Source organism: Schistocerca serialis, chromosome 8 (assembly GCF_023864345.2).
Source record: "Schistocerca serialis cubense isolate TAMUIC-IGC-003099 chromosome 8, iqSchSeri2.2, whole genome shotgun sequence".
Classification (NCBI taxonomy): Eukaryota; Metazoa; Arthropoda; class Insecta; order Orthoptera; family Acrididae; genus Schistocerca; species Schistocerca serialis.
Window position 1 is genome coordinate 507,720,133 of NC_064645.1, and position 23,919 is coordinate 507,744,051.

The 23,919-nt window shown below is 42.6% G+C and overlaps 1 protein-coding gene across 6 annotated transcripts in view; it reads left to right on the forward strand.

Moving 5' to 3' along the window:
- Positions 1 to 23,919, forward strand: part of LOC126416387 (RNA-binding protein fusilli) — a 489,380-nt gene that overhangs the window by 409,647 nt on the left and 55,814 nt on the right. For all 6 annotated transcript variants that reach the window (XM_050084071.1, XM_050084075.1, XM_050084072.1 and 3 more), the window contains exon 6: positions 358 to 412. In XM_050084071.1, coding sequence (XP_049940028.1) covers positions 358 to 412 — 55 coding nt within the window. The remainder of the gene's footprint in view (positions 1 to 357; positions 413 to 23,919) is intronic.

Here is a 23,919-nt window from a genome sequence, read left to right on the forward strand (position 1 = left end):
TCTGCGTGTTTGTGACTTAAATGGAGGAAACTGAAGTTTGCGGGAATCATGTTGCTGATGGCAAGCAAGAAACTGTGCTCGCTAGATACCCTATCGGTAGAGGCCATCGATGTTGTGGGTGTCCGTAAACAGTTTGCCGGTAAAAATCCACGTCGATCCGGATGTCTTTAATTTACACGATCTTTATTAAATTTCTGTACCATGTCTTCTTTGCCAGGTTCTGATACTAATGTTTTTTAATTATTTTTCAGCTGGCTTTGTTACAAACTATATTAGTATTTGTTAACATGTAGCTGTTCTCATTAAAGATATCTGTTGTTTCGTGGAATGACGAAGTGAATGTTTGTCTCTTTGCAGGTCATAAGTTCGAGGAGCCGGAAGTGATCAACCTTCGCCTGGAACCTGGAATATGGTGAGTACAGTCGAACGCTTGTGCTATAGTGGAAAGTTCTAACTGGTAAGTGCGTTACGCAACGTGCCTACCGAAGGATCATTTGTTCCGTCGCCAATCTCGGCCGCTTCAGTCAGATAACATGATATGTTTGTCTTTAAAAAATAAATAAGTAGAGTGCCGAGATAATGAAAATTTCTTGTTCGTGCAGCCTGTTTATCTCTACCAAGAGTAAGTGCTGGTCGTTGGTAGACTGTTACAATCTTTCGAGAGAACACTTGGGCTGCTTTTGAAGTAAGTTACTGGATAAACCACTTGCGGTCACTACGTATTAACTCAACGTGTAACAGCAAGCGTCGGAGAGTATGAGGTTATGCAATAAACGGGTTAAAAAAAAACGTCCTAACATATTCATACTCTTTCCGGTTGTGATTATGGTACTTTTGTCCGCTTCGCCGGCACATAGCATAGTATAATTTTTCAAATGTTTGAGAAGTGTTTTCTTCTGTTTGTGTTACATGTTATCAGATTCCAATTCGAAATAGAATTTGTGATTCATGCTGTACACGCGAAGAGTCGTTACGACTTTCTTTCATCTCTGCCGGATATGTGCGAGCGCTGTGGCCAACTGTTGCGCCTTTGTCTGAGGTGTAAATGTTTGTTTCTCTGTCCGTGTTTCATTCCGTATGCACACGCCTGTACCGCTTTCAGCTGCCACTCTGTCATCGCTAGACTGCCAGTCTTCCCTTCGTGCAGCAGTATCAACATTGTTCCATGCGCTGCAGGGACGGGGCTGTCAGGTGCTGGGGGCAGCTGAAGTATTTCGTTCTATTCCTGTACTGTGCTAATGGTGGCAGTCTTTCACCCAGAACAAGTGATGATAATGTATTGAGCAGATCCACTAACTATTGCAGAAACGGTACTTCCACAACTGATATTCATCACTACATAACGCAAAAATAATTGCATACGTAAGTTATGCTGTTCTTAATCGGATTTAAGTATCTGAAAGTCCGAAAGTGTAATGCCGGAAATTTTGACATAGAGATAAGTTGCATTAGGAGAAAACTGCGCGGAAAAACATGAAAACGACAGTTAGGATCATTTCGATTTGCGAGGATCGGACAACAGGTTGACGCACGCTGGTTTCCTTGCAGAAAAATTCTTGCACCCACGGAATACTTGAAAAGGCCAAAATATTTACCATACGTCGGGGAGAAATAACAGTTAATGAAAGACGTTCATTCATGCTACACGTACGGCCCTCTCTGTTGTAGGAAATTAGAAATTTAAAATTTAGTGTAACATAGTATAATACATGATCAAACATAACGCGCTATCGCAATATTTTTTCAGTGCACTTGGTAATAGAAAAACAGCCGGGATGGATCCAAAAAGTGCGGCAGAGCAGAAAACATCCTGAAAGAAGAGCGTGGGAAAATAAGATTTTCACAGAGCTTCTCTTGTTTGATAATGCCTGCATCGTACGATTAAAGTCTCATCTGTTTTCGATTACGGGAAATGGATGAATACTAATGTTCTTACTACGCAGGAGCAAGATTTTGTGAAGTGTCAACAGTGTTCTTTGGCCGTATGAGCGAGCTGCGTCGATTTACTTGGGTTAAGCATCCTACCATCTCAGTTCATTGTTTAATTGAAAGCAGTTAGTCGCGCGTGCGTCCCCATACGTCTGATGCTGCCGCCTCATCGCGTACCGGGCGGTGCCTTCCCAGTAGTTGTTCGTGCGATGGCCATGTTATGCCTTTGCACGTATCCTGATTATCCTCCAGGCACTTCACGTGCTACATTATGTGGCGTGCGTATTGAGTTCCCACGGCAAGCAATTTTTTCCTTCTGTTACTCTTTCATCCGCACACTGTGTGTGCATATTGATGCTGATTTCGAAAGAACTTCTAATGTGCGCATGCGCGCGCAATCAAATTTGTTTATGATATTCCCTAACTAATTCTATTAGTAGCCTCAGCATATTTGTTCATGGACGCGTTATACTGTTACGTTTGTGAGTTTCGTTGTATGTTTTGGACACCATGGGTTTTACGGACTATCGTTTATTTACAGAATATCTACGAAGGGAGACTTTCATTAGACTGGAGCATTGGTTCTGCTTCGCAACAAAGTTAACAGTACGTAAACAACTGTGTAAAATCTATCAGCTACAATTCACTAAGGCACAAGATATTCACTAAAAAAAACCACTAACCGCACTGGAGAAGTACTGGATTCTAATCAGGCGAAGGAACAAGCAACAACTAATTTCTATACAGCACGACGTATCATTTACAAGTACTGATCGACAGTAGATTTTGGAGTACTGGCTGCGAACAGCCAGCGTGAGATTAATAGATTTTTCGTCAGCTTTTGACTCAGTTTCGAATAAATATCTACTAACAACCTTTGGAAAACAAGTCATTTATTCTACCTATTCGAGAATAATTACATCTAGACTTGATTGTAACAATTCAAAGTCTGAATTGAAAGAGGGGAGAGACATGGAGATTCCATATCGTCCAAAGAATTATGAGCTCCGGTAGAAATGGTTTTCAGACTTGTAAACTGGGAAAAAGGTGTGTATGTCATTACAGCATACCTGAACACTCTTAATTTTGGTGATAACTTTGCACTGCTTGCCTCTGTTGCAGATAAACTTGAGCAAGTAATGGGAGAAAGTAGCAAATAATATCTGATGGTAGACTTGAAAATCAATTACTGTAAGACCAAACTTGTATTTCTTATCTGTACATCAAAAAGAGAGTAGTACAGACAAAGAAGGAAATCATAAAATCAGCTGAACAGTGTTTTTTATTGAGAAGAGCTCAAGATACATCAATGAACATAAAAAACATATTTGAAAAAGTGTGGAATGGCCTTTTCAGAATTTCAATCCTTCGATGTGTCTGAAACAGAACGCTTAAAACCAGTGCGTAATGTCAGTTTTGCCACAAGTCAGTGAGACATAGAATTGGGGGTGGGGGGGTGAAAAGGGGTTGGTAACATCTGACATCTAGGCCATACTGCACGATTGGTGTGGTGTGTTGTACAGGTAGTATTGGAATGCATTGCAGGATATTTACGTGTGATAGGCGCGGCTAGCAGAAAGAGGGGGGGGGGGGGGATGAGATGGACAGAGGGGGAGGAGGAACAGATGTAGATGTGTCCAACATCTGCGCCGTACTCGTATGTGGGCGATGCCTTGGATAAAAGGCTAGTTATGTGATAATGTGCAGGAGTAACATAGATTCGCTTAGCTGCAGACAGTAACAAATCGAAGAGGCGGAAATGGCTGCTGTTGCTACTGCTAGTGATGATTGTCATCTTTCCACAGATACTGCACCGAGCCTCTTGGATACTCTGTTATATAATTTGATATTTGACATCACTCCAATTTACACCGTCTTTAATGTATTGTTTAGGCCAATCCTGTTGTAGAGGTGTATATGTTTTGATTCGTTCATACTTATTTTGCAACAAGTCATAGTTTAAACACTTCTCGTTACGATTTTAACCGGAAGGTAACTACTATGTCATGCTGTTACCCATTGATAGTGCCACTGAAGCTTAGGAATGCGGGTCCTGCACAATCCGTAAGCGACAGTCCGTCGTTTGGAAGGGTGTCACAGTTTCGACACACTTTTCTCTGTACTGTAGCAAGCTTCACTTTGACTACCATGCTGCTTGTATCGCGTAGCGTTTGCAGAACAGTGACGTCACGAGCTACACATAACTGCTCCGCTCTCCAGCCAGTTGTTGTCAATCTGAAACTATATCTGTGTGTCTGTGAGGTGGGGGGGGGGGGGGGGGGCTGAGTAATAATAATAACAATAATAATAATAATAATAATAATGAGGAGGTAGTCACAGTGGTATATAAATAACTGACAAATGTGACTGGTAGCACAGAACGCAAATAAATAATTAATAATGCTTTTGTCTAAGTTTAAAATCCTCTACCATATGCGTGTGACCCTAAAGATTTAAGACAGCCTTTTTATGTAGTATCTTGAGTGCTGTTGCAGTGCTCGTGTGTGTCATTAGTACGCCACCACCTGCACAAGAAAATCGCACGGCCTCTATCTCAACTCGCTAGCTGCTAGAAGCACACCGCTTGCACAAAGCACGTCCGCCTTCGTAGCTGAGTAATCAGCGTGTTTACTTGTCATGCGCAGGATCCAGGTTCGATTCACGGCACTGCAAGGACCTTTCCCTCCTTGGGAGGGGTCCACTGAGTCTCGTGATGGCAATTTAGGAGCTGCTTGAATTGGAAGTAGCGTCTCCAAGGTCTGGAAAACCGACAACGGCCGGGGGCGAAGGGTCGGTGACCTGACCCCACGCTCCTTCATACCGCATCTCGATGACGCCGTCTGGCAGAGGGTGACAGTCACACGGCGGCTGGTCGACACAGCACAGTCCTCTCTGGGCCTGACAGCGGTAGCGTTTTTTTAAAATTATTTTCCGTATACTTCCCGTAAGCGAAATGTAAGAGTTGAACTACCAGTAGTATGAGCTCAATCTGAAGATGGAGTTGTTGTAGGTGCAGGATATTGGCGTTCATTATTAATGGTGAATCGCTTGCGAAACAGGAAGCTAGAGACGAAATAATATTAGTGGTTTGTGTTTATTGGCAGCGTTTATTTTCGCGGCCTAACCTCAATGATTTTATGTCATTTTTAAGCTGCTCCGTTCTTCGCAATGGACGAATATTTTCTAGAAATCAAAATTTGATCTGATTCGTTCCGTGTTTCGTAGGGACCACAGTGACGTGTCTAGGGGCGTAAGAACGACGGTGTAGTTCCGGAGAAAGTGGTAGCGTACTGCGTGACGTCATTGGCGACAGTGCACTTGGCTGAGGTCGACGAGCACGTGTGTGGTACGTGCAGCATGCGCTTGCGCGCAGGTCGACACTCACGTGAAGGCCGTGTGTCGGGAGCTCAGCTTGTGCTGCCGTGCGTGAATAGCGGAAGAGTCGTATAGGGTGGCCCCAGCGACGGAGAACTTGGCGCAGGAGCGCTGATAGCAGTTTCAACTCGCCACAGCATGGGCTACACTCTCAGAAATTGTGAAGGCAACACGAATAAAATACAAGGCGCGAAAGTTTATTTAAAATTTCTACAAATACCAGACAGCAGTTAAGTTGAAGGACATGAAAAAGAAGCCGCAGTCGAGAAGGGAGCTAGATATGCTCGTAGCGTGTCCCTAATGTTATTCAGTGTGTACATTAGGAAAGCTGTGAAGAAAGCCAAGCAGAAATTTTGAAACAGAATTAAACTTCACAGAGAAGAATTAAAAACTTTTGCGATCTACCAGTGACATTGTAATTTTGTCAAACACGGCCGAGGACTTGGATGAGCAGTTGAACGGAATTGACTGTGTCTTGAAAAGATATTATGCGACTAACATAAACTAAAACATATTAAAGAATTTGAATAGGTAATCAGACACTTTTTGTGTAAATCGTATGTCGCTTAGCAATTCTCTACTCCTGATCCTCCTCAGACTCCAACACAGGCGTGTTACAGAAAAATTTCCTGGTCGAAAATTCTTCTGCAGTTATTCTCGTCAGAAGTTTGTGAGTACAGGGCGCATGTGTCACTGTTCATTCCCTGGCCGAAGCCAAGACTTTACCTGTTAGAGATTCTGCTTGTTGGCGAGCTCACTTGTTTTCAGTCAAATTACCGCGATCTGTGAGCGAGGGACAGGAATTCCTGATTGGAAATATAGGGACAGGATTATAACTTGCGGCATTCGCTATACAGGAGGCAAACCTGTGTAAACTTTCGTCGGAAAGGGGGATTATTTTTATTTCCTTTCTGTGACCGTAGGGCCCAGTCAATAAATAATAGCCCCATTTTAATCAATCAATCAATCTCTCTCTCTCTCTCTCTCTCTCTCTCTCTCTCTCTCTCTCTCTCTCTCTCTCTCTCGCCCTCTTACACAACCACCAACTAAAGTAAAAGGATGCGAATCTTAAGTTTCTGCTGTGGATGGAAAGAGTAAATTAGCGGTTCTGTGGACTTTGGGCTCACAAATATGTTCGTATGTTGTGTCTGTAGGGATAATGATGAGCGCGACGGATATTTTCCACCATTTATTTCGACGCAGTTTTCTTTGTGTAATGTGTTACTGGATTCAGATATTTTAAAGCGCTGTTATTACATTAGCACGAGTGGAACCTGTGTGGGAAATGGTGTAACAATCCCTGACGTAGCACATCAGAATAGGAAGTAGTTGTGTGTCAACGTGCCCGCGTGCGTCTGCGCCTGGTATCTCTGGCGCTGGACCTCTGGCTTGGCCCCGTCTCGGACAAAGTGCGGCGATAACGGCCGCCGGCAATGTAGCCGCAGCACGCGGGCCTGGTGTTCTCCTTGCAAGTGGCTGCCTCCGCTCCGGAAAGGTGACAGGAAGCGATACTCTCTGACAAAAACGAGGTTACAGGCACTCATCTGCGATGGGCGAAGATTCTTGCTACTACAGACATCCACCAGCAGATTCTGAGCCTTTAATTTTCCTCTAGCTTGACGTTTTGTCATTGCCTTTCGTGTCCAACTTTTCTTCATCAAATTGAGATAACCATAGGCGCTGTGAAGTCCGCCTCAGCTTCGCGTCTTTTGTTATTCCTCAACCAGTTCGTTCGAAAGTCCGTTTTCAAGCGGTTTTACAATCAAGCTGCAAGATCATACACTTGTAAGAAACTGTCTCCGCAAACGTCCGGTAAGCATATTACGGCACTATAGCTCTACAACATATATTAACTACTACATCTTAAGTTTCCCTGTAGGCGTTATATGTCTTTCCCTTAGTTATACATGTTTCTATAAACATAACAAAGAAATGTAGTGACTGGAGAAGTAATCTGTACTCTCACGTGGCGAATATCAATGGAAGAATACCCAATACACGGCTGGAAAACAAAATTGAAGAAGTAATGGACACGAGCAGTTTGGATGTAGGAAAGGAACAGGAAGCAGAGACGCCATCGGCATGATGAGGATGTCGGAGAGAGTTTCGCCTGTTAACGAAGTAGTTTGCGCTTGCTTTATAGACTGACAGAACGCCTTCGACAGAACCAACTGTTCAAAATTGATGAAATTCATAAGTAGATGGGAATCAACTGCGGAGACTTAAATACGCGGAACAAGAATCGCCATGGCATTCAAAAAGAAGAGAGGACTCTGCTGATCAGCAAGTTGGGCTTGGTATTAAGGAAGAAACTGGTGAAATGCTACATCTGGGACATAGCACTGTAGGGAGCATTGGTATAAGCCACGAGAAAAATGGAGAAACATTACGTGGAAAGTATTGAAATGCGGCGCTGGAGAGGAATAAAGAAGATCAAGTGGACAGATCCGTTTACAAACGACGATGTACTGAGAAGAATAGGAGAGAAGACTATTCTGAATATAATTCAGAGGAAGGCCAGCTTTGTCGGACACATACTTGGAGAGGAGGGGCCATCGGCATGTCATCGAAGGGAGGATACAAAGGCATTACGGCGCGAGGAAGAGGAAGAAGAAGAATATGATTAGACATGTGGATGGCATGATAGATGGAAGAAGAATACGACAGACTGAAGGAAGAAGATGGCGGCAGAAATTCCTTGTTCGACGACACGGACCTGCCACTAGGCAGAAAACGACATAATAATAGTAGTAGTAGTAATAATAATAATAATAATAATAATAATAATAGACCCCGTGGAGGCCCGGGAAAAGAATAGGCCTCCGGTATGTTCTGCCAGTCGTAAAAGGCGACGAAAAGAACAAACCACTAATAGGGCTAACCCCCCTTTTAGTGTGATTAGTTGGTTTAGGGCAGAACTAAAGAAGCCTCGGACAAGCGCCGTCATGGTCGGGGACGACGTTTGAACCCTATGCCCGCCCACAATGGTAACGACACTGTTAGCCAACTGGAAAATGATTTAAATCCAAATAGAGGTGTTTTGCAGGATATGCTTCCTGCAACCACCCTAGAAGGAAAACAGACAGAGGATGAGATGGTCAGATGAAGTTAACCGACACCTCATGTTCTGTTATTACCAAGTAACAAACCTAGGAACCAACACAACTGGATACAGATGACAAGTATACACAACATTTATTATCAGACACCCAGAATTAAAATTTTTAACAGAACAACGACTAGCTGATCAGATCCGTGTAATAATCAAAAATAACAGGATACCCCAGTCATAATTAGAAAACATCAAACAACAAGTACAACAAATACTGGAACAAAATAATGTGCAATCAGAAGAAGAAGAAAATACAGTAATGGACTCAAACATTCCAGAGCAAACAAACAAAGAACAACACGCACCAATTAAACAATCAGAGGAAAACGAAATCTTAAAAAAGCCACCAGAACAAGCACAAATACAACTCGAAGTAACACACATCTTAGACATAGAAGAAAAATTTAAGCTGACATATATAGAATACGAAGACACAAATACAGACATTAGACCACTCTTGCATAGACCGCCAAATAACCCACAAGTCGAAACAACAATAAAAACTATCAACACAATCATACACAACAAAATAAATGAAAACACAACTATGGAAGAGTTACAACTACTGGTTTATATAGGAGCACTCACTACACTAAATATACACACTAGGCAGAGATCAGAACCAACCAACACACAGAAGAAACCCACAAAACCAGCATGGCAGCACAGGCTACAGATCAGAATAGAAAAACTTAGACAAGACGTCGGACAGCTAACACAATTTATAGGAAATGAAATGTCAGAAAAAAAACGAAAAAGGTTAGGTAAAATCTCACAACAAGAAGCGATAGAGCAATTAGATGAAAAGAAGCAGAAATTACAAGCATTGGCCAAACGACTTAGAAGATACAAAAAAGTGAAAATAGAAGGAAACAAAACCAAACATTCAACACAAACCAAAAGAAATTTTACCAGATAATAGATAACACACACATTAAAATAGACAATCCACCAAACATAACACACATGGAACACTTCTGGAGCAACATATGGTCAAACCTGGTACAACATAACAGGCATGCACGGTGGATACAAGCATAAACAGATACATACAAGATGATACCACAAATGCCTGAAGTGATAATTTTGCAACATGAAGTCACCCAAGCAATTAATTCTACTCACAATTGGAAAGCCCCTGGAAAAGATAAAATAGCAAATTTCTGGCTAAAGAAGTTCACCTCAACACATTCACATCTAACTAAATTATTTAACAGTTACATTGCAGACCCATACACATTCCCTGATACACTTACACATGGAATAACTTGTCTGAAACCTAAAGATCAAGCAGACACAGCAAACCCAGCTAAATATCGCCCCATAACATGCCTACCAACAATATACTAAATATTAACTTCAGTCATTACACAGAAATTAATGACACATACAACACAGAACAAAATTATAAATGAAGAACAAAAAGGCTGTTGCAAAGGAGCACGAGGATGTAAAGAGCAACTGATAATAGATGCAGAGGTGATATATCAAGCTAAAACTAAACAAAGGTCGCTACACTACGCATACATTTTTTACCAAAAAGCTTTTGATAGTGTACCCCACTCATGGTTACTACAAATATTGGAAATATACAAAGTAGATCCTAAATTGATACAGTTCCTAAACATAGTAATGAAAAATTGGAAAACCACACTTAATATCCAAACAAATTCAAATAATATCACATCACAGCCAATACAGATTAAGCGTGGAATATACCAAGGAGACTCATTAAGTCCTTTCTGGTTCTGCCTTGCTCTGAACCCACTATCCAACATGCTAAATAATAAAAATTATGGATACAATATTACTGGAACATACCCACACAAAATCACACATTTGCTATACATGGATGATCTAAAACTACTGGCAGCAACAAATCAGCATCTCAACCAATTACTAAAGATAACAGAAGTATTCAGCAATGATATAAATATGGCTTTTGGAACAGACAAATGTAAGAAAAATAGCATAGTCAAGGGAAAACACACTAAACAGGAAGATTACATATTGGATAACCACAGCGACCGGATAGAAGCGATGGAAGAAACAGATGCCTATAAATATCTAGGATACAGACAAAAAATAGGAATAGATAATACAAATATTAAAGAAGAACTAAAAGAAAAATTATAGACAAAGACTAACAAAAGTACTGAAAACAGAATTGACAGCAAGAAACAAGACAAAAGTTATAAATACTCATGGTATACCAATATTGACCTACTCATTTGGAATAGTGAAATGGAGTAACACAGACCTAGAAGCACTCAATACGCTTACACGATCACAATGCCACAAATATAGAATACATCACATACATTCAGCAACAGAAAGATTCACATTAAGCAGGAAGTAAGGAGGAAGGGGATTTATCGACATAAAAAAACCTACATTATGGACAGGTAGACAATTTAAGAAAATTCTTTATAGAACGAGCAGAAACTAGCAAAATACACAAAGCAATCACCCATATAAATACATCGGCTACACCTCTGCAATTTCATAACCACTTCTACAACCCTTTAGATCACATAACATCAACAGATACGAAGAAAGTAAATTGGGAAAAGAAAACACTACATGGCAAGCACCCGTTTCATCTAACACAGCCACACATCGATCAAGACGCATCCAACACATGCCTAACAAAAGGCAATATATACGGTGAAACGGAAGGATTCATTATTGCAATACAGGATCAAACAATAAACACCAGATATTACAGCAAGCATATTATTAAAGATCCCAATACCGCAACAGATAAATGCAGACTTTGTAAACAACAAATAGAAACAATAGATCACATAACAAGCGGATGTACAATACTAGCAAATACAGAATACCCCAGAAGACATGACAATGTAGCAAAAATAATACATCAACAACTTGCCATACAACATAAACCAATAAAACAACATTTTACCACATACAAGTATGTACCACAAAATGTACTGGAGAATGATGAATACAAATTATACTGGAACAGAACCATTATAATAGATAAAACAACACCACATAACAAACCTGACATCATACTCCCCAATAAAAAGAAGAAATCAACACAACTAATCGAAATATCCATACCCAATACAACAAATATACAGAAGAAAACAGGAGAAAAAATTGAAAAATACATCCAACTGGCTGAGGAAGTCAAGGACATCTGGCATCAGGATAAAGTTGACATTATACCAATTATACTATCAACTACAGGAGTCATACCACACAATATCCACCAGTACATCAACGCAGTACAGCTACATCCAAACTTATATATACAACTACAGAAATCTGTAATTATTGATACATGTTCAATTGCGCGAAAGTTCCTAAATGCAATGTAACATATACCGTACAGTTAAAAGGAAGTCACGCTTGATCAAGGTCCGCGTCACTTTCCATTTTTAACCAGACATAACGTCTGAGAAAGGAAAGAAATAATAGCAGTAGTAGTAGTAGTAGTAGTAGTAGTAGTAGACATATTTGTCTTGGAGCCATTACTGCTTTACCATTTTGCACATCTTGTCAGTCACATTTTTTTTTATTTTTTACAACTGTATTGCCTTTCGTCTGCTTCGTTCGCTGCATTTTTATATTTTCTCCTTTCATCAATTCAATATTTTCAGTGATACCCAAGGATTTCTGCTAGGCCATATCTTTTCATCTTTTTGATCCTCTGCTACCTTCCGCATTTCAACTCTCAGAGCTTTCCATTCGGTTTCTACTATGTACCTCTCCGATGTTTCATTCAACCGCTGCGTAATTCACCCTTCGCAACTCAGTAACATTTGGTTCTTTCAATTTACCCAGGTCCCGTCTCCTTAGTTTCATACCTTTTTAAAAAGTCTTCAGTTTTAATCTGCAGTTCATAACTAATAAATTATGATCAGAGTCCATATCCTCCGCTGGAAATGCCTTAAAGTTTAAAATTCGTTTCTGAAATCTGTCTTACCATTGCATAATCAGTGTAAACCTTTCCGGTGGCGCCAGGTCTCCTCCATGATTCTTAAAGAAAGTGATTAGCTTATGCCCTGTGCAATATTCTACCAAGCGTCTTCCTCTTTAATTCTTTACCTCCAGTCCGTATTCACCTACTATTTTTTCAAATCTTGCTTTTCGTATTACTGAACTTCACTCATCCGTTGCAATAAAATTATCCTCTCCCTTAACTTTTGAATAATTTTCGTTACCTCATCAAACATTCTTTCAATCTCGTCATTTGCGGAGCTCTGTACGTAAACTTGTACTGTTGTGGTGAGTGTTGGCTTTGTTACTGTCTTGTCTACGATAATGCGTTCACTATGCTTTTCGTAGTAGCTTAGCCGCATACCTATTTTCTTATTTATTATTAGACGTACTCGTGCATTGCCACTAATTGATTTTGTATTTACAACCCAGTAGTCGCACGGCTAGATGTCCTGTACATTCTGCGGCCGAACTTCACTAATCCGTATTACATGTAACTTTAACCTATCCATTTCTCTTTTCAAAGTTTCTAGCTTATCTACCCGATTAAGCGATGTAACATTGTATGGGCTGATCCGTAGAACTCCAGTTTTGTTTTTCCTGAGTAGTCCTCGCCCAGAGTTCCGCATGGGGAACTACACTCTTGGAAATTGAAATAAGAACACCGTGAATTCATTGTCCCAGGAAGGGGAAACTTTGACACATTCCTGGGGTCAGATACATCACATGATCACACTGACAGAACCACAGGCACATAGACACAGGCAACAGAGCATGCACAATGTCGGCACTAGTACAGTGTATATCCACCTTTCGCAGCAATGCAGGCTGCTATTCTCCCATGGAGACGATCGTAGAGATGCTGGATGTAGTCCTGTGGAACGGCTTGCCATGCCATTTCCACCTGGCGCCTCAGTTGGACCAGCGTTCGTGCTGGACGTGCAGACCACGTGAGACGACGCTTCATCCAGTCCCAAACATGCTCAATGGGGGACAGATCCGGAGATCTTGCTGGCCAGGGTAGTTGACTTACACCTTCTAGAGCACGTTGGGTGGCACGGGATACATGCGGACGTGCATTGTCCTGTTGGAACAGCAAGTTCCCTTGCCGGTCTAGGAATGGTAGAACGATGGGTTCGATGACGGTTTGGATGTACCGTGCACTATTCAGTGTCCCCTCGACGATCACCAGTGGTGTACGGCCAGTGTAGGAGATCGCTCCCCACACCATGATGCCGGGTGTTGGCCCTGTGTGCCTCGGTCGTATGCAGTCCTGATTGTGGCGCTCACCTGCACGGCGCCAAACACGCATACGACCATCATTGGCACCAAGGCAGAAGCGACTCTCATCGCTGAAGACGACACGTCTCCATTCGTCCCTCCATTCACGCCTGTCGCGACACCACTGGAGGCGGGCTGCACGATGTTGGGGCGTGAGCGGAAGACGGCCTAACGGTGTGCGGGACCGTAGCCCAGCTTCATGGAGACGGTTGCGAATGGTCCTCGCCGATACCCCAGGAGCAACAGTGTCCCTAATTTGCTGGGAAGTGGCGGTGCGGTCCCCTACGGCACTGCGTAGGATCCTACGGTCTTGGCGTGCATCCGTGCGTCGCTGCGGTCCGGTCCCAGGTCGACGGGCACGTGCACCTTCCGCCGACCACTGGCGACAACATCGATGTACTGTGGAGACGTCACGCCCCACGTGTTGAGCAATTCGACGGTACGTCCACCCGGCCTCCCGCATGCCCACTGTACGCCCTCGCTCAAAGTCCGTCAACTGCACATACGGTTCACGTCCACGCTGTCGCGGCATGCTACCAGTGTTAAAGACTGCGATGGAGCTCCGTATGCCACGGCAAACTGGCTGACACTGACGGCGGCGGTGCACAAATGCTGCGCAGCTAGCGCCATTCGACGGCCAACACCGTGGTTCCTGGTGTGTCCGCTGTGCCGTGCGTGTGATCATTGCTTGTACAGCCCTCTCGCAGTGTCCGGAGCAAGTATGGTGGGTCTGACACACCGGTGTCAATGTGTTCTTTTTTCCATTTCCAGGAGTGTATTTTACCTCTGTAATATTTTACCCGAGAGTATGCCGTCCTCATTTAACTATAGAGCTCATTGCCTTCTGCGGAAGCAAAGACTGTAGTTTCCCGCTGCTTTCAGCCGTTTACAGTACGTGCACAGGAAAACAATGTTGATTGATGTTACAAGGCCAGCTCAGCCAGTCATCCAGACTATTGCCCCTACAAGTATTGAAGGCCTGCTGCTCCTTTTCAGTAACCACGCGCTAGCCTGGTCTCGGAACAACGCCCCTCCGCCTTGATTGCACGGCTGTGTGTATCGTCGAGGCTCGCAGGCCACCCCGTCTCGGCAGTTCATTTGGTTCATGGGGCAGTATTTAATTATAGTCAACATGAAACGAACATTTCAGTGCGATAGTTACATTTCTACTGAAGAGATTCACATGGTTTACAAAGTAATTTGCTTCGTTGTTTCTTAATGCTATTGCCGATGGATGTTTAGACGTTTTGAGCTCCTTATAATATTGCAGTATGATTATCGGTTTCATAATTTTCTTGCAGGTATATTGATGTGTATTCTACACCTTCTTGTTCGTGCACGTAATTGTGGAGAACACAAATGGGTTTGATAATATCATTCACTCTATCGGGATTCCTGTAGTGTACTGGACCGTTTAAAACTTGAAACTTTTCTGAAGCTATTCCAAATGCCCGTTCACATTATCGAGACATTTTTAGAGAATAGTCTCATTAAGGAGCGTGACAAGGAGTACGCTTCAACTGCTCCGAAATAAAAGGGAAAAGAGTCATGACGTTCATAGTACGTTAATCACGATGAGGATGGAATATGAAGGCCTGCATGTGTTATTCCGTGTCTGACTGCTGAAGCGCGAAATATTCCTCTGACACCGTTCCATCCAGTATAACCTATCGCGATTAAAGTAAATGATCCATCAGCATTGCAGCATTCCATTAGCACAACAGGGTGGCTATAATTAAACTTTGGTGCCTGGTAGGGCCCCCGTGAAAAACGAGTGATTGTACGACAATCAAACTTCGTGGAAACATTTGTGAGGAAGAGAAACAGCCACTGAAAGAGACACATTTGAATTTCCACATGAGAGGGTTCAAACCTGGTGATCTTGGTGGATATGCAGTTTGGAGCCATTCGCAGATGATTCGGTTTCCTCCAAATGCTTTATGGAGTGACCGAATGATCTCACGAGCAGTGTGTGGAGGAGCTCCTTCGCCCATCAAAACGGCTGAGTCCAAAGCACCTATCTCACGTAGAACAGGGATCACATGTTGGCGAAGCAGACTGTCGTAACGTGTGCAGTTCACGCAGCATGTTCTTCGTCCATGGGGACCACGTTCCTCGAAGATAAGATGACCAGTCATGAGCTGTGCTGTGAAGCCACACTTGGCCATGACCCGTTCACTGTACAGAGGAATTTCTCGAACGTCCGTTGGCAGTGACGGCCCCCAAATGCGACAGTTGTGAGAGTTCACTGTTCCAATGTGCCTCATTACTTCAAAAATTTTCAGAGGCCACGTGTCGTCAACTTAACCCTTGCAAGAAACGTAAGAGCAAAGTCTAATGTCTGGGCAAAAGTTGGTGAGCAATGGGAAGTTTGTACGGATACCTTTCACAATTCTTCACAGTGCTTTTCGAACGGTGGACCATGAATATTCAGCTGTCGTGACATAGCTCTTGCTCTGTTTGGTGATCCGAATGCCGCCGGCCTCTCCCAGGAGCAAACCGAATTATTGGCCGATCGTTCCACTGCGCAACCGCCAGAATCATCAGATACGAACCCTCTCATGTGGAAATAAACATTTTTCTTTCAACGATTTGTTGTTTCTCTTCCGCATGTCCTTACAGATGCTTTCACAAACTTGCATTGCCCTACGATAACGCGTTTCTCATGGGGTCGGACTCACGTAACGAAAGTTTAATTGTAACCAACCAGTATTCCGATATGCTTACCATCCAGTGCACAACACATTTTGGAAGATTCAATGAATGACAAAAAAAAGTACCATGATGAAACACGCTCGGCAGTTTGTATAGAGTCCTCTCTTTTTGGGATGAGCATATATATTTCCTTGAGTAGAACATCCCAAAGTATTTTTGTGGTCTTCCCTCGCGCAATGTGCAGTGAAAAGAATGAGCAGCCACGTACCTGTAAATAAAAACAATGTGAAGAGTAGTCTGTTAATTTATGTCCTGGTTATCTACACTATATTCCTTTTTTAGATGTTATGAGAGAGGTGTTAATTTTGTGAATCCAAAGAGAACTGGAAGGATTTGCGAACTGTCTTTCTTCGGAACACGAAGTAAAGCTGATGTATTGACCACTGCTTCATGGAGTTTATTGAAATCAGCAAGGCCAAAATTGACGCCACTTCTTAGTCTTAAGCCAAACAACCAGAAAAGGGAAGATATGAAGATGTTCCGAAGCCTTTTGTCTGAGCTGAATGTCCAAGCGTGTAGGATACTACAGCTAATCAATGAAATCATGAACCAGGCATCCACACCACTGTTCACCTCAGTCGTTGTTGCGCACTCTTTGGAATGGAATCCCCAGTCAATCACTGTCCGATTAGAATCGTGCGAAGATGCTGAGAACAATCTCCAAGGGAAGAGTGTTGCCGATTAATATTGTGAGATAGTTCGGCAAGCAGTTGGCCAGAAATCGAAGGACAAGAGCACTAATTACTCAGACCTTGAAAGTTAGTTCCGAAAATGATTTACAAGGAACAATAATCACTATGTACTTTCCTTGCCGTGTTATTCACTAATCTGCCAGTTCCAGAATCTGCTTATTGTGATGTTCATTATTGACATAATTTTCTGTATTTGCTGTGTGTCTAAAATAAACCAGCTCTTTATTACCTCAGAGAGAGAGAGAGAGAGAGAGAGAGAGAGAGAGAGAGAGAGAGAGAGAGAGAGAGAGAGACTTTCATGTTTGCATTACGCTGTGCTATGGTGGGAGAAATCAGCTGTACCACATCACTGCAGCAATTTTAACTCATTCTGTGAAAAGCAAGGAATTTCGTATATGTCTGTTGCAGCTCCTTGGCTGCTACAAACAGCCTGCAGTTCGTTTCTCTCGGTGTAGGGATGACACCCGAATTTTCTTCATTTCCTCAGTCGTGTGTAAAAGTGATCGAGCACGACATTTTTTTTTCTGAGCTTTAATCTGTACTACATGGCAAGTGTACTCAGAAGATGCTCGGGTGCGACAAACAGTACTTCCCTCTCCTCCGCGCTGGCATACGGCAACTGCAGCTACTCATGTCAGACTTGGGCAGTGAGAGGAAGTGCGTTGCCAGACACTTAGCAACCAGTTGGCGATTTAGATCGCGTGCCCCTTGCATTCCTTTTCAGTCGCTCCGTGTCGGAACACCCCAACAGGTAGAAGAAATTCTAGGATCTGCCAGTTATTGAATCCCTAGGTCCTCAGGTTTGTTGTTTCCATACGCGCGGAGGAACCAAAACAAAGACTATGATGCTGTATCGTAAAATTTTGCGAGGCGCATTGTAATATCTCACATAGTCCCTTGGCGGTGGGAATCTATTGTTTACTATCTTATCACCGTTTTTTGCTTCCTCCGACAAAAAATATTGAAATAGGACTCCTTTCTCTGTAGTTGGCCGAAGTTATTTGTAGTTACGGAGAATGTTTTCCAAGCAATAATGATAAATATAAAACTAGCAAAGAAAACCTATGAGTTCAGAAACGACGTTGCGTATAAATTATTGACTGTCAATCCATACCGTTTTTATATTTACACGTGAGCGGCTCCACCCGCCTACTATTGGTGATATATAACATATTTAAGAGGTATTCGAGCAACATTCCTAAAGGAAGATGTTACAGCAGTCAGCACACAGTTATTCTGTCAAGCAGGGTAAGCACTGCAGAGAAACCTTTTGGGAAGTGGTGCGGCATTCGGGCACTCCTATCCATTCCGTTATCGGCTCAAATAACACAGTTATCGCGCCTGACTGACAGTGTTCGCGTATAGTCCACTCCAGTAATAGCGGCGCGACAATTATCCCCTCGCATGACCGCTGCGAAAGTCGATACTTCGTGGGTTCAGCAGCCGGGTAGAGTATGGTACGAGTATATGCCTCTTGTCGTTGTGGTGAAAGAATTGGCACCGGTAAGAAGTGAACCAGGAAGTAAAAGGAAACCCAGGACCTGTTAGATTTGGCTTCTGAAAATGTAAAGGCACCATGAAGGCAGTTCCGATGTTGCCAATAGTAATTGACGTTAGACTTTAGAAAAATCAAGAAACGTTCTGAAGATTTGTCGATCTTTAAGAAAGTTAAACAACGTAAAGTGGCGCAAGAGGTTTGAAATCCTCAAAATAAATGTATGCACTGCACGAAAGAGTAGTAATATACGATATGTACGAGAATTCAGAAGGAACAATAACAATGAAAAATCATAAGATAAAATGTGTGCAGTCTTTCTCCGCTACTATTCAGACTCTGTATCGAAGAAGCCATGAAGAAATGAAACGGTTCCGGAGTGAAATCAGAAGTTTTTGGTTGAAAGGATATCAGTGATAAAAGTTCACTGATGACACTACTATCGTGTATGGAAGGGAGCAGGAATTGCAGGACACGTTGAATGGTATGCGCAGAATACGGATATGCTCGGGGGGGGGGAAACAAAAACTAAAGTACTGCGGAGTAGCATAAATGAGATCAATGATTAATAAAAAAAAAAGCATCAAGCAGTTGACGGAAGTGAAGACGAAGATAAACGCGCATAATGGACAAGGCTAGGACATAAGAAGCACACTAATACAGAAAGAGCCAATCATCACTAAAAGTAGTTTACTAGTATCGAAAATAGGCCTTAACCCTGAGGAAGAAGTTTTCTAGAAAGTGCGTCTTGAGCACAGCATTGTAAGGAAATGAATGGGGGCTGTGGGAGTATCGGAAAAAAGGAAAATGGAATTTCTTGAATTGTGTAGGGGGCTAAAAATGAAATGAACCATCAGAACTGATTCTCCTCAGAATCGGCGAGAAAATAAATGTGTAGAAAACATAGACGAGATGAAGGGACAGAAGTTTTAAGACATTAGAGAATATTGCTAAAGGGGACCTTAGAGAGTGCAGTATCCTTGTCACAGTGGAGGCTGTTGGCAGTAAGTGGTACTGTGAGAGGAAGAAGTTCGCACAGCAGAGAAAATCGTATCGGGCCACGATTATGTCCCATTTTTGTCTAATCCAAGCTTGTGTTCGTCCCCCAATGATCAAACCACCAACGGGATGCAAAACTGTAATCTTCGTTGCCCTGTTACTGCTTTCGAGCTGTCTAGCATTATTTTCCATGTTTTGAATATTACTGTAAAGAGATGTTAAAATACACGATGCAAACGATTGTGCTCGTGTTAAGAAATAAAACTCTGCATTTCAGCGTCAACATTACACTGTTCAAACGAATTCGGGGAACACGTGTATCAGTGTCCGGTATGTTAAATCTAGCCGGCCGATGTGGCCGAGCGGTTCTAGGCGCGTCAGTCTGGAACCGCGCGACCGCTACGGTCGCAGGTTCGAATCCTGCCTCGGGCATGGATGTGTGTGATGTCCTTAGGTTAGTTAGGTTTAAGTAGTTCTAAGTTCTAGGGGACTGATGACCTCAGATGTCAAGTCCCATAGTGCGCAGAGCCATTTGAACCATTTGTTAAATCTATTTTGACACAAGCGGTACCTATTGCCTTGTTTCATGGCTTGAGATCTTAGCTGTCGGAGTAGGCATTTTGTATTGTGGGCATCCACAGCTGTTGAATTGAACCATGATGATGATCCCTGCATTCTGCCTAACTTTAAATTGGACTACCGACCTCTAGACAGTTCAACATTTTTATCGCAATCGGACAAAGAATATTGGGTCGTCTACTTGTCATTATGAAATGAATATGTATCTCTGAAGATGTGGCTCTAACGCCACGAAACTAGTTGGACCATAAAAAAGATTTGTCATACAGCTGAAGCGGTCATCATCATCATGGGACAGTTAAAAATCGTATATATATATATATATATATATATATATATATATATATATATATATATAACATCTGAGAACTCTTGTGGGCTTTCATCGAAGTATGATGGGAATTGATCCCACAAGCTGACCTTCCTAGATGTATACGGAGCGTGCCACGTAGGTGTCATGCAGTGATAAACGTTGACGAAGGGCATATGTGTTACTGAAATTCTCAAAGCCCAGAATGATTGTTTCTGATTTTAGTTCTTTTTATGTAAACGATTGAGGAAATAATTACGTTTTGTTGTGTACTTAGTTTGTGAAAGATAAAGGTAAACTTTGGTAACATACCCAGTCCTCAGGTATAGCTCTGTAGAGTATGGCAGACATCCAAACTCCCCTAATTCTTTTGAGCCATGTATTTTGACCAACCCCCTTCCTTGTTAATAAAGAAATATATGCTGTGTCTAATTGTTTACTTTATGACTATTAATAGCCGGATTATTTAATGGAGTTTTTTGGCCGATGTGAGTTACACATTTCAGTGTCTCATATCTGTATTTTTTAAAAATATGTTTACAAATACTTAATTTGGCAGCCACGAAAACAGTCTCATTTATTTCCTTCATCATGGCTCATAAATGAGTACATATCTCAAATCCTGTCGTGATAGAGATATTTCTGATGCCACGTTTTCTGATTACGGATGAATCTGTCAGTATCTGTGTGTGTGTATCTGTGTGTGTGTGTGTGTGTGTGTGTGTGTGTGTGTGTCGCATAAATGGTTTTTGTGTATGAGAGAGACCCTGACTTGGACAGTGGGTGAGTAAGGCGGCATTGTTGTTCACGGGGACTTGTTGTAAGCAGAGTGCTAGTGAGTACTTTAATCGCTGGTGACGCGCCACACCTGTGGCGCCAGGCCGCCCATATCGTTATCAGTGAGCCCGTCTACCACGCTGCACAGGCTCCTAATAACCTCGTTCCTTGTTTCTGTTTTGCTGCCCGCCAGTGCGCCGTGGACTGATGCTCTTTCGGTAAGTAATTAATCTCCCGCATCTATTTACCGTTTCTTTCTTGTCTTCCTTCCTTGCAACCGAATCACTTTTTTTATTCTGCAAAGTGAGAAGAAACTCTTGTCTCCAGATAAACGTGACTATCGCACGTACTTGTACGTACATGGCAGGAAAGCTTTAAGTTTCTTTTCACTGCAGAACTAGTTACTGAAAATGGTCGACTGATGTTTCATTTCCATCCATTTCATTTTGTATGTTACCGTTAGTAATAATAATAGTAGTAGCAGTAGTATTAGTAGTATAACATGCCACAACGAAGACAGTGAAGTACCCAATTTAATTACTTCCAATTATATTTACTGGTGTTGTTACATATTACAAGGCTGTTCGGAGAATAAAGTCTGATCGGGCGCGAAGTGGGGACCACAGTGAAGCTTTGCATAGATATGTTGTTCATTGTCTCTAGCATGTCCGTCGATCGCATCACGTCGCTCTTTTCAGTTCTGAGTGAACACTGAGCACGTAAAGATGCCTAGAAAATAGTCACCCGCCACGTATGGGGGCCTGGTGAGATATTTCGCCTGATGTCGTGCAACCCACATAACTGTCATGCGTTTCCTTCTTCATGACAGTTATTCTCGGCCGCTCTTTGCATGGGCAATGAAGAGACGCTTGCAGCGTTTTTGATGAGCAGTCTTCGATCACCGACAGTACAGCCCGTAACTCGCTCCCCTGAGTTTCGTCTCTGCTCAGTAAACCGCTGGCTATGAAGACAACATTGTGGCGCAGGCCACTAGGTGCAGACCAGGGAAGGGAACTGGCGGAAAGCACAGGTGGCTGCCTTTTACAACGAGGGTATTGGAAAGTTTGTACAACGCTGTGGTAAATGTCTAAGTCGGAACGACGGCTATGTAGAGAAGTAGGTGCAAATAAAATATTTTTTTTATTTTTACAGAGGTTTCCATTTCGCGACCGACCGGACCTTATTTTCTGAATAGCCCTCTTAAGTTATATTTATGTAAACATCGGACTTACGGGATTGTATCTCAAAATGAGGTTACTGTTGTAAATAAATGAAAGTAAAACAAAGGTAATAGGTGTGATTTAGATGAAGTCAAACGATGCTTACGAAGTGACGTGCTGGAAGGAGTAGAAGAGTTTCGCTCTTTAAAGTGCTAAATATCAGGAGGAGGCAAAAGTAAAGACAATATGCGAGGGCCGGTCAGAAGATAACGCATACTTTTTTTACCTCTTTCATTAAGCTGTAATGTAATTACTTAGAATTCAGAGCAAATCCACAATTCTTCTTGTACAGACCATTCCAGCGCCGTAACAGCGTCGTACATTGTTGCATCGCACAGGTATAGAAAAACCTAGACATTGACGAACTTATAAGGGAGTGTTCTGTAATTGAAGTCCTTACTGCAGAAAGTGAAAAGCCCAGTCGTATTCCAGACTGGCCGAAGAAGGTGTTTGGAGAACCTCCGGTGGACAACACCACAGTAGGGAAACTGATGCGTGGTCGATGCAACGCAGGGCGTCCCGCCAGCGACTGCAGTGATTTCATACAACGTCCAGTGTGCCGAACAAATCACCCGCGACGGTAGCCAGATAAAAATAGATGAATGGTGTGGCCTGTTACCCATCGACAAAGGCAGAGTGAAGACCTCAAAGATTTTTGCACGCTGTATACCGAAAATGTTGGTCGACCAGATTAAAAATGCAAGGAAAACAATTGGATCCAGTCTGTTGCATTGCTTCAGTGTGGAGGGGGGAGCAGTTTATGGGGAAAATTGTGACGGGGGGAAGGCTTGTATCAGTCACAAAAGAAACTGGATATGTGCTGTTGTTTCGAGGTGGAACAAAATCTGAGGATAATGATGATACCCTGTATTGAAATGTCGTGAATTAATCGTGGATGTTATTGCTGTTCTCGTATGTATTGTATATGATATTTATTTTCTTGTAAACTTTATATGAAAAAATAAGAGGCATTTGACCCTCGTAAAATACGGACGCCAACAGCAAGAAAGTTGCTCCTAAAAAAGAGAAATATACTAATACCAAATTTAAAATTAAAGTTTTGGAATATGGTGCTGAAGCAACAAACGAACAGGTAAACAACCGAATTTGTGACAAAAGCCAAATAGCAGAAAGTTGGGAAAAGATCACATCCTACAGCATCAGGGACTATATATAATATGACGGGAGGCTTCGTCCTGCCGTGGCCCTTAGTGGTTCACAACCCCACATGGCCACAGCAGTCCACCCACCCCACCCCATCGCCGCCCCCACATCGAACCCAGGGTTACTGTGCGGTTCGGCCCCCAGTGGTGGACCTCCCTCCCCCCCCTCCCCCCTCCCCCTCCCCCCCCCCCCCCCCCTTGTAGGTACGTCTCATACCAGACGGGTGTAACCCTAAGAGTTTGCATGGAAGACTAATTATAGTGTATGCGTACATGGAAACGGTGTTTGCGCAGTAATCGCTG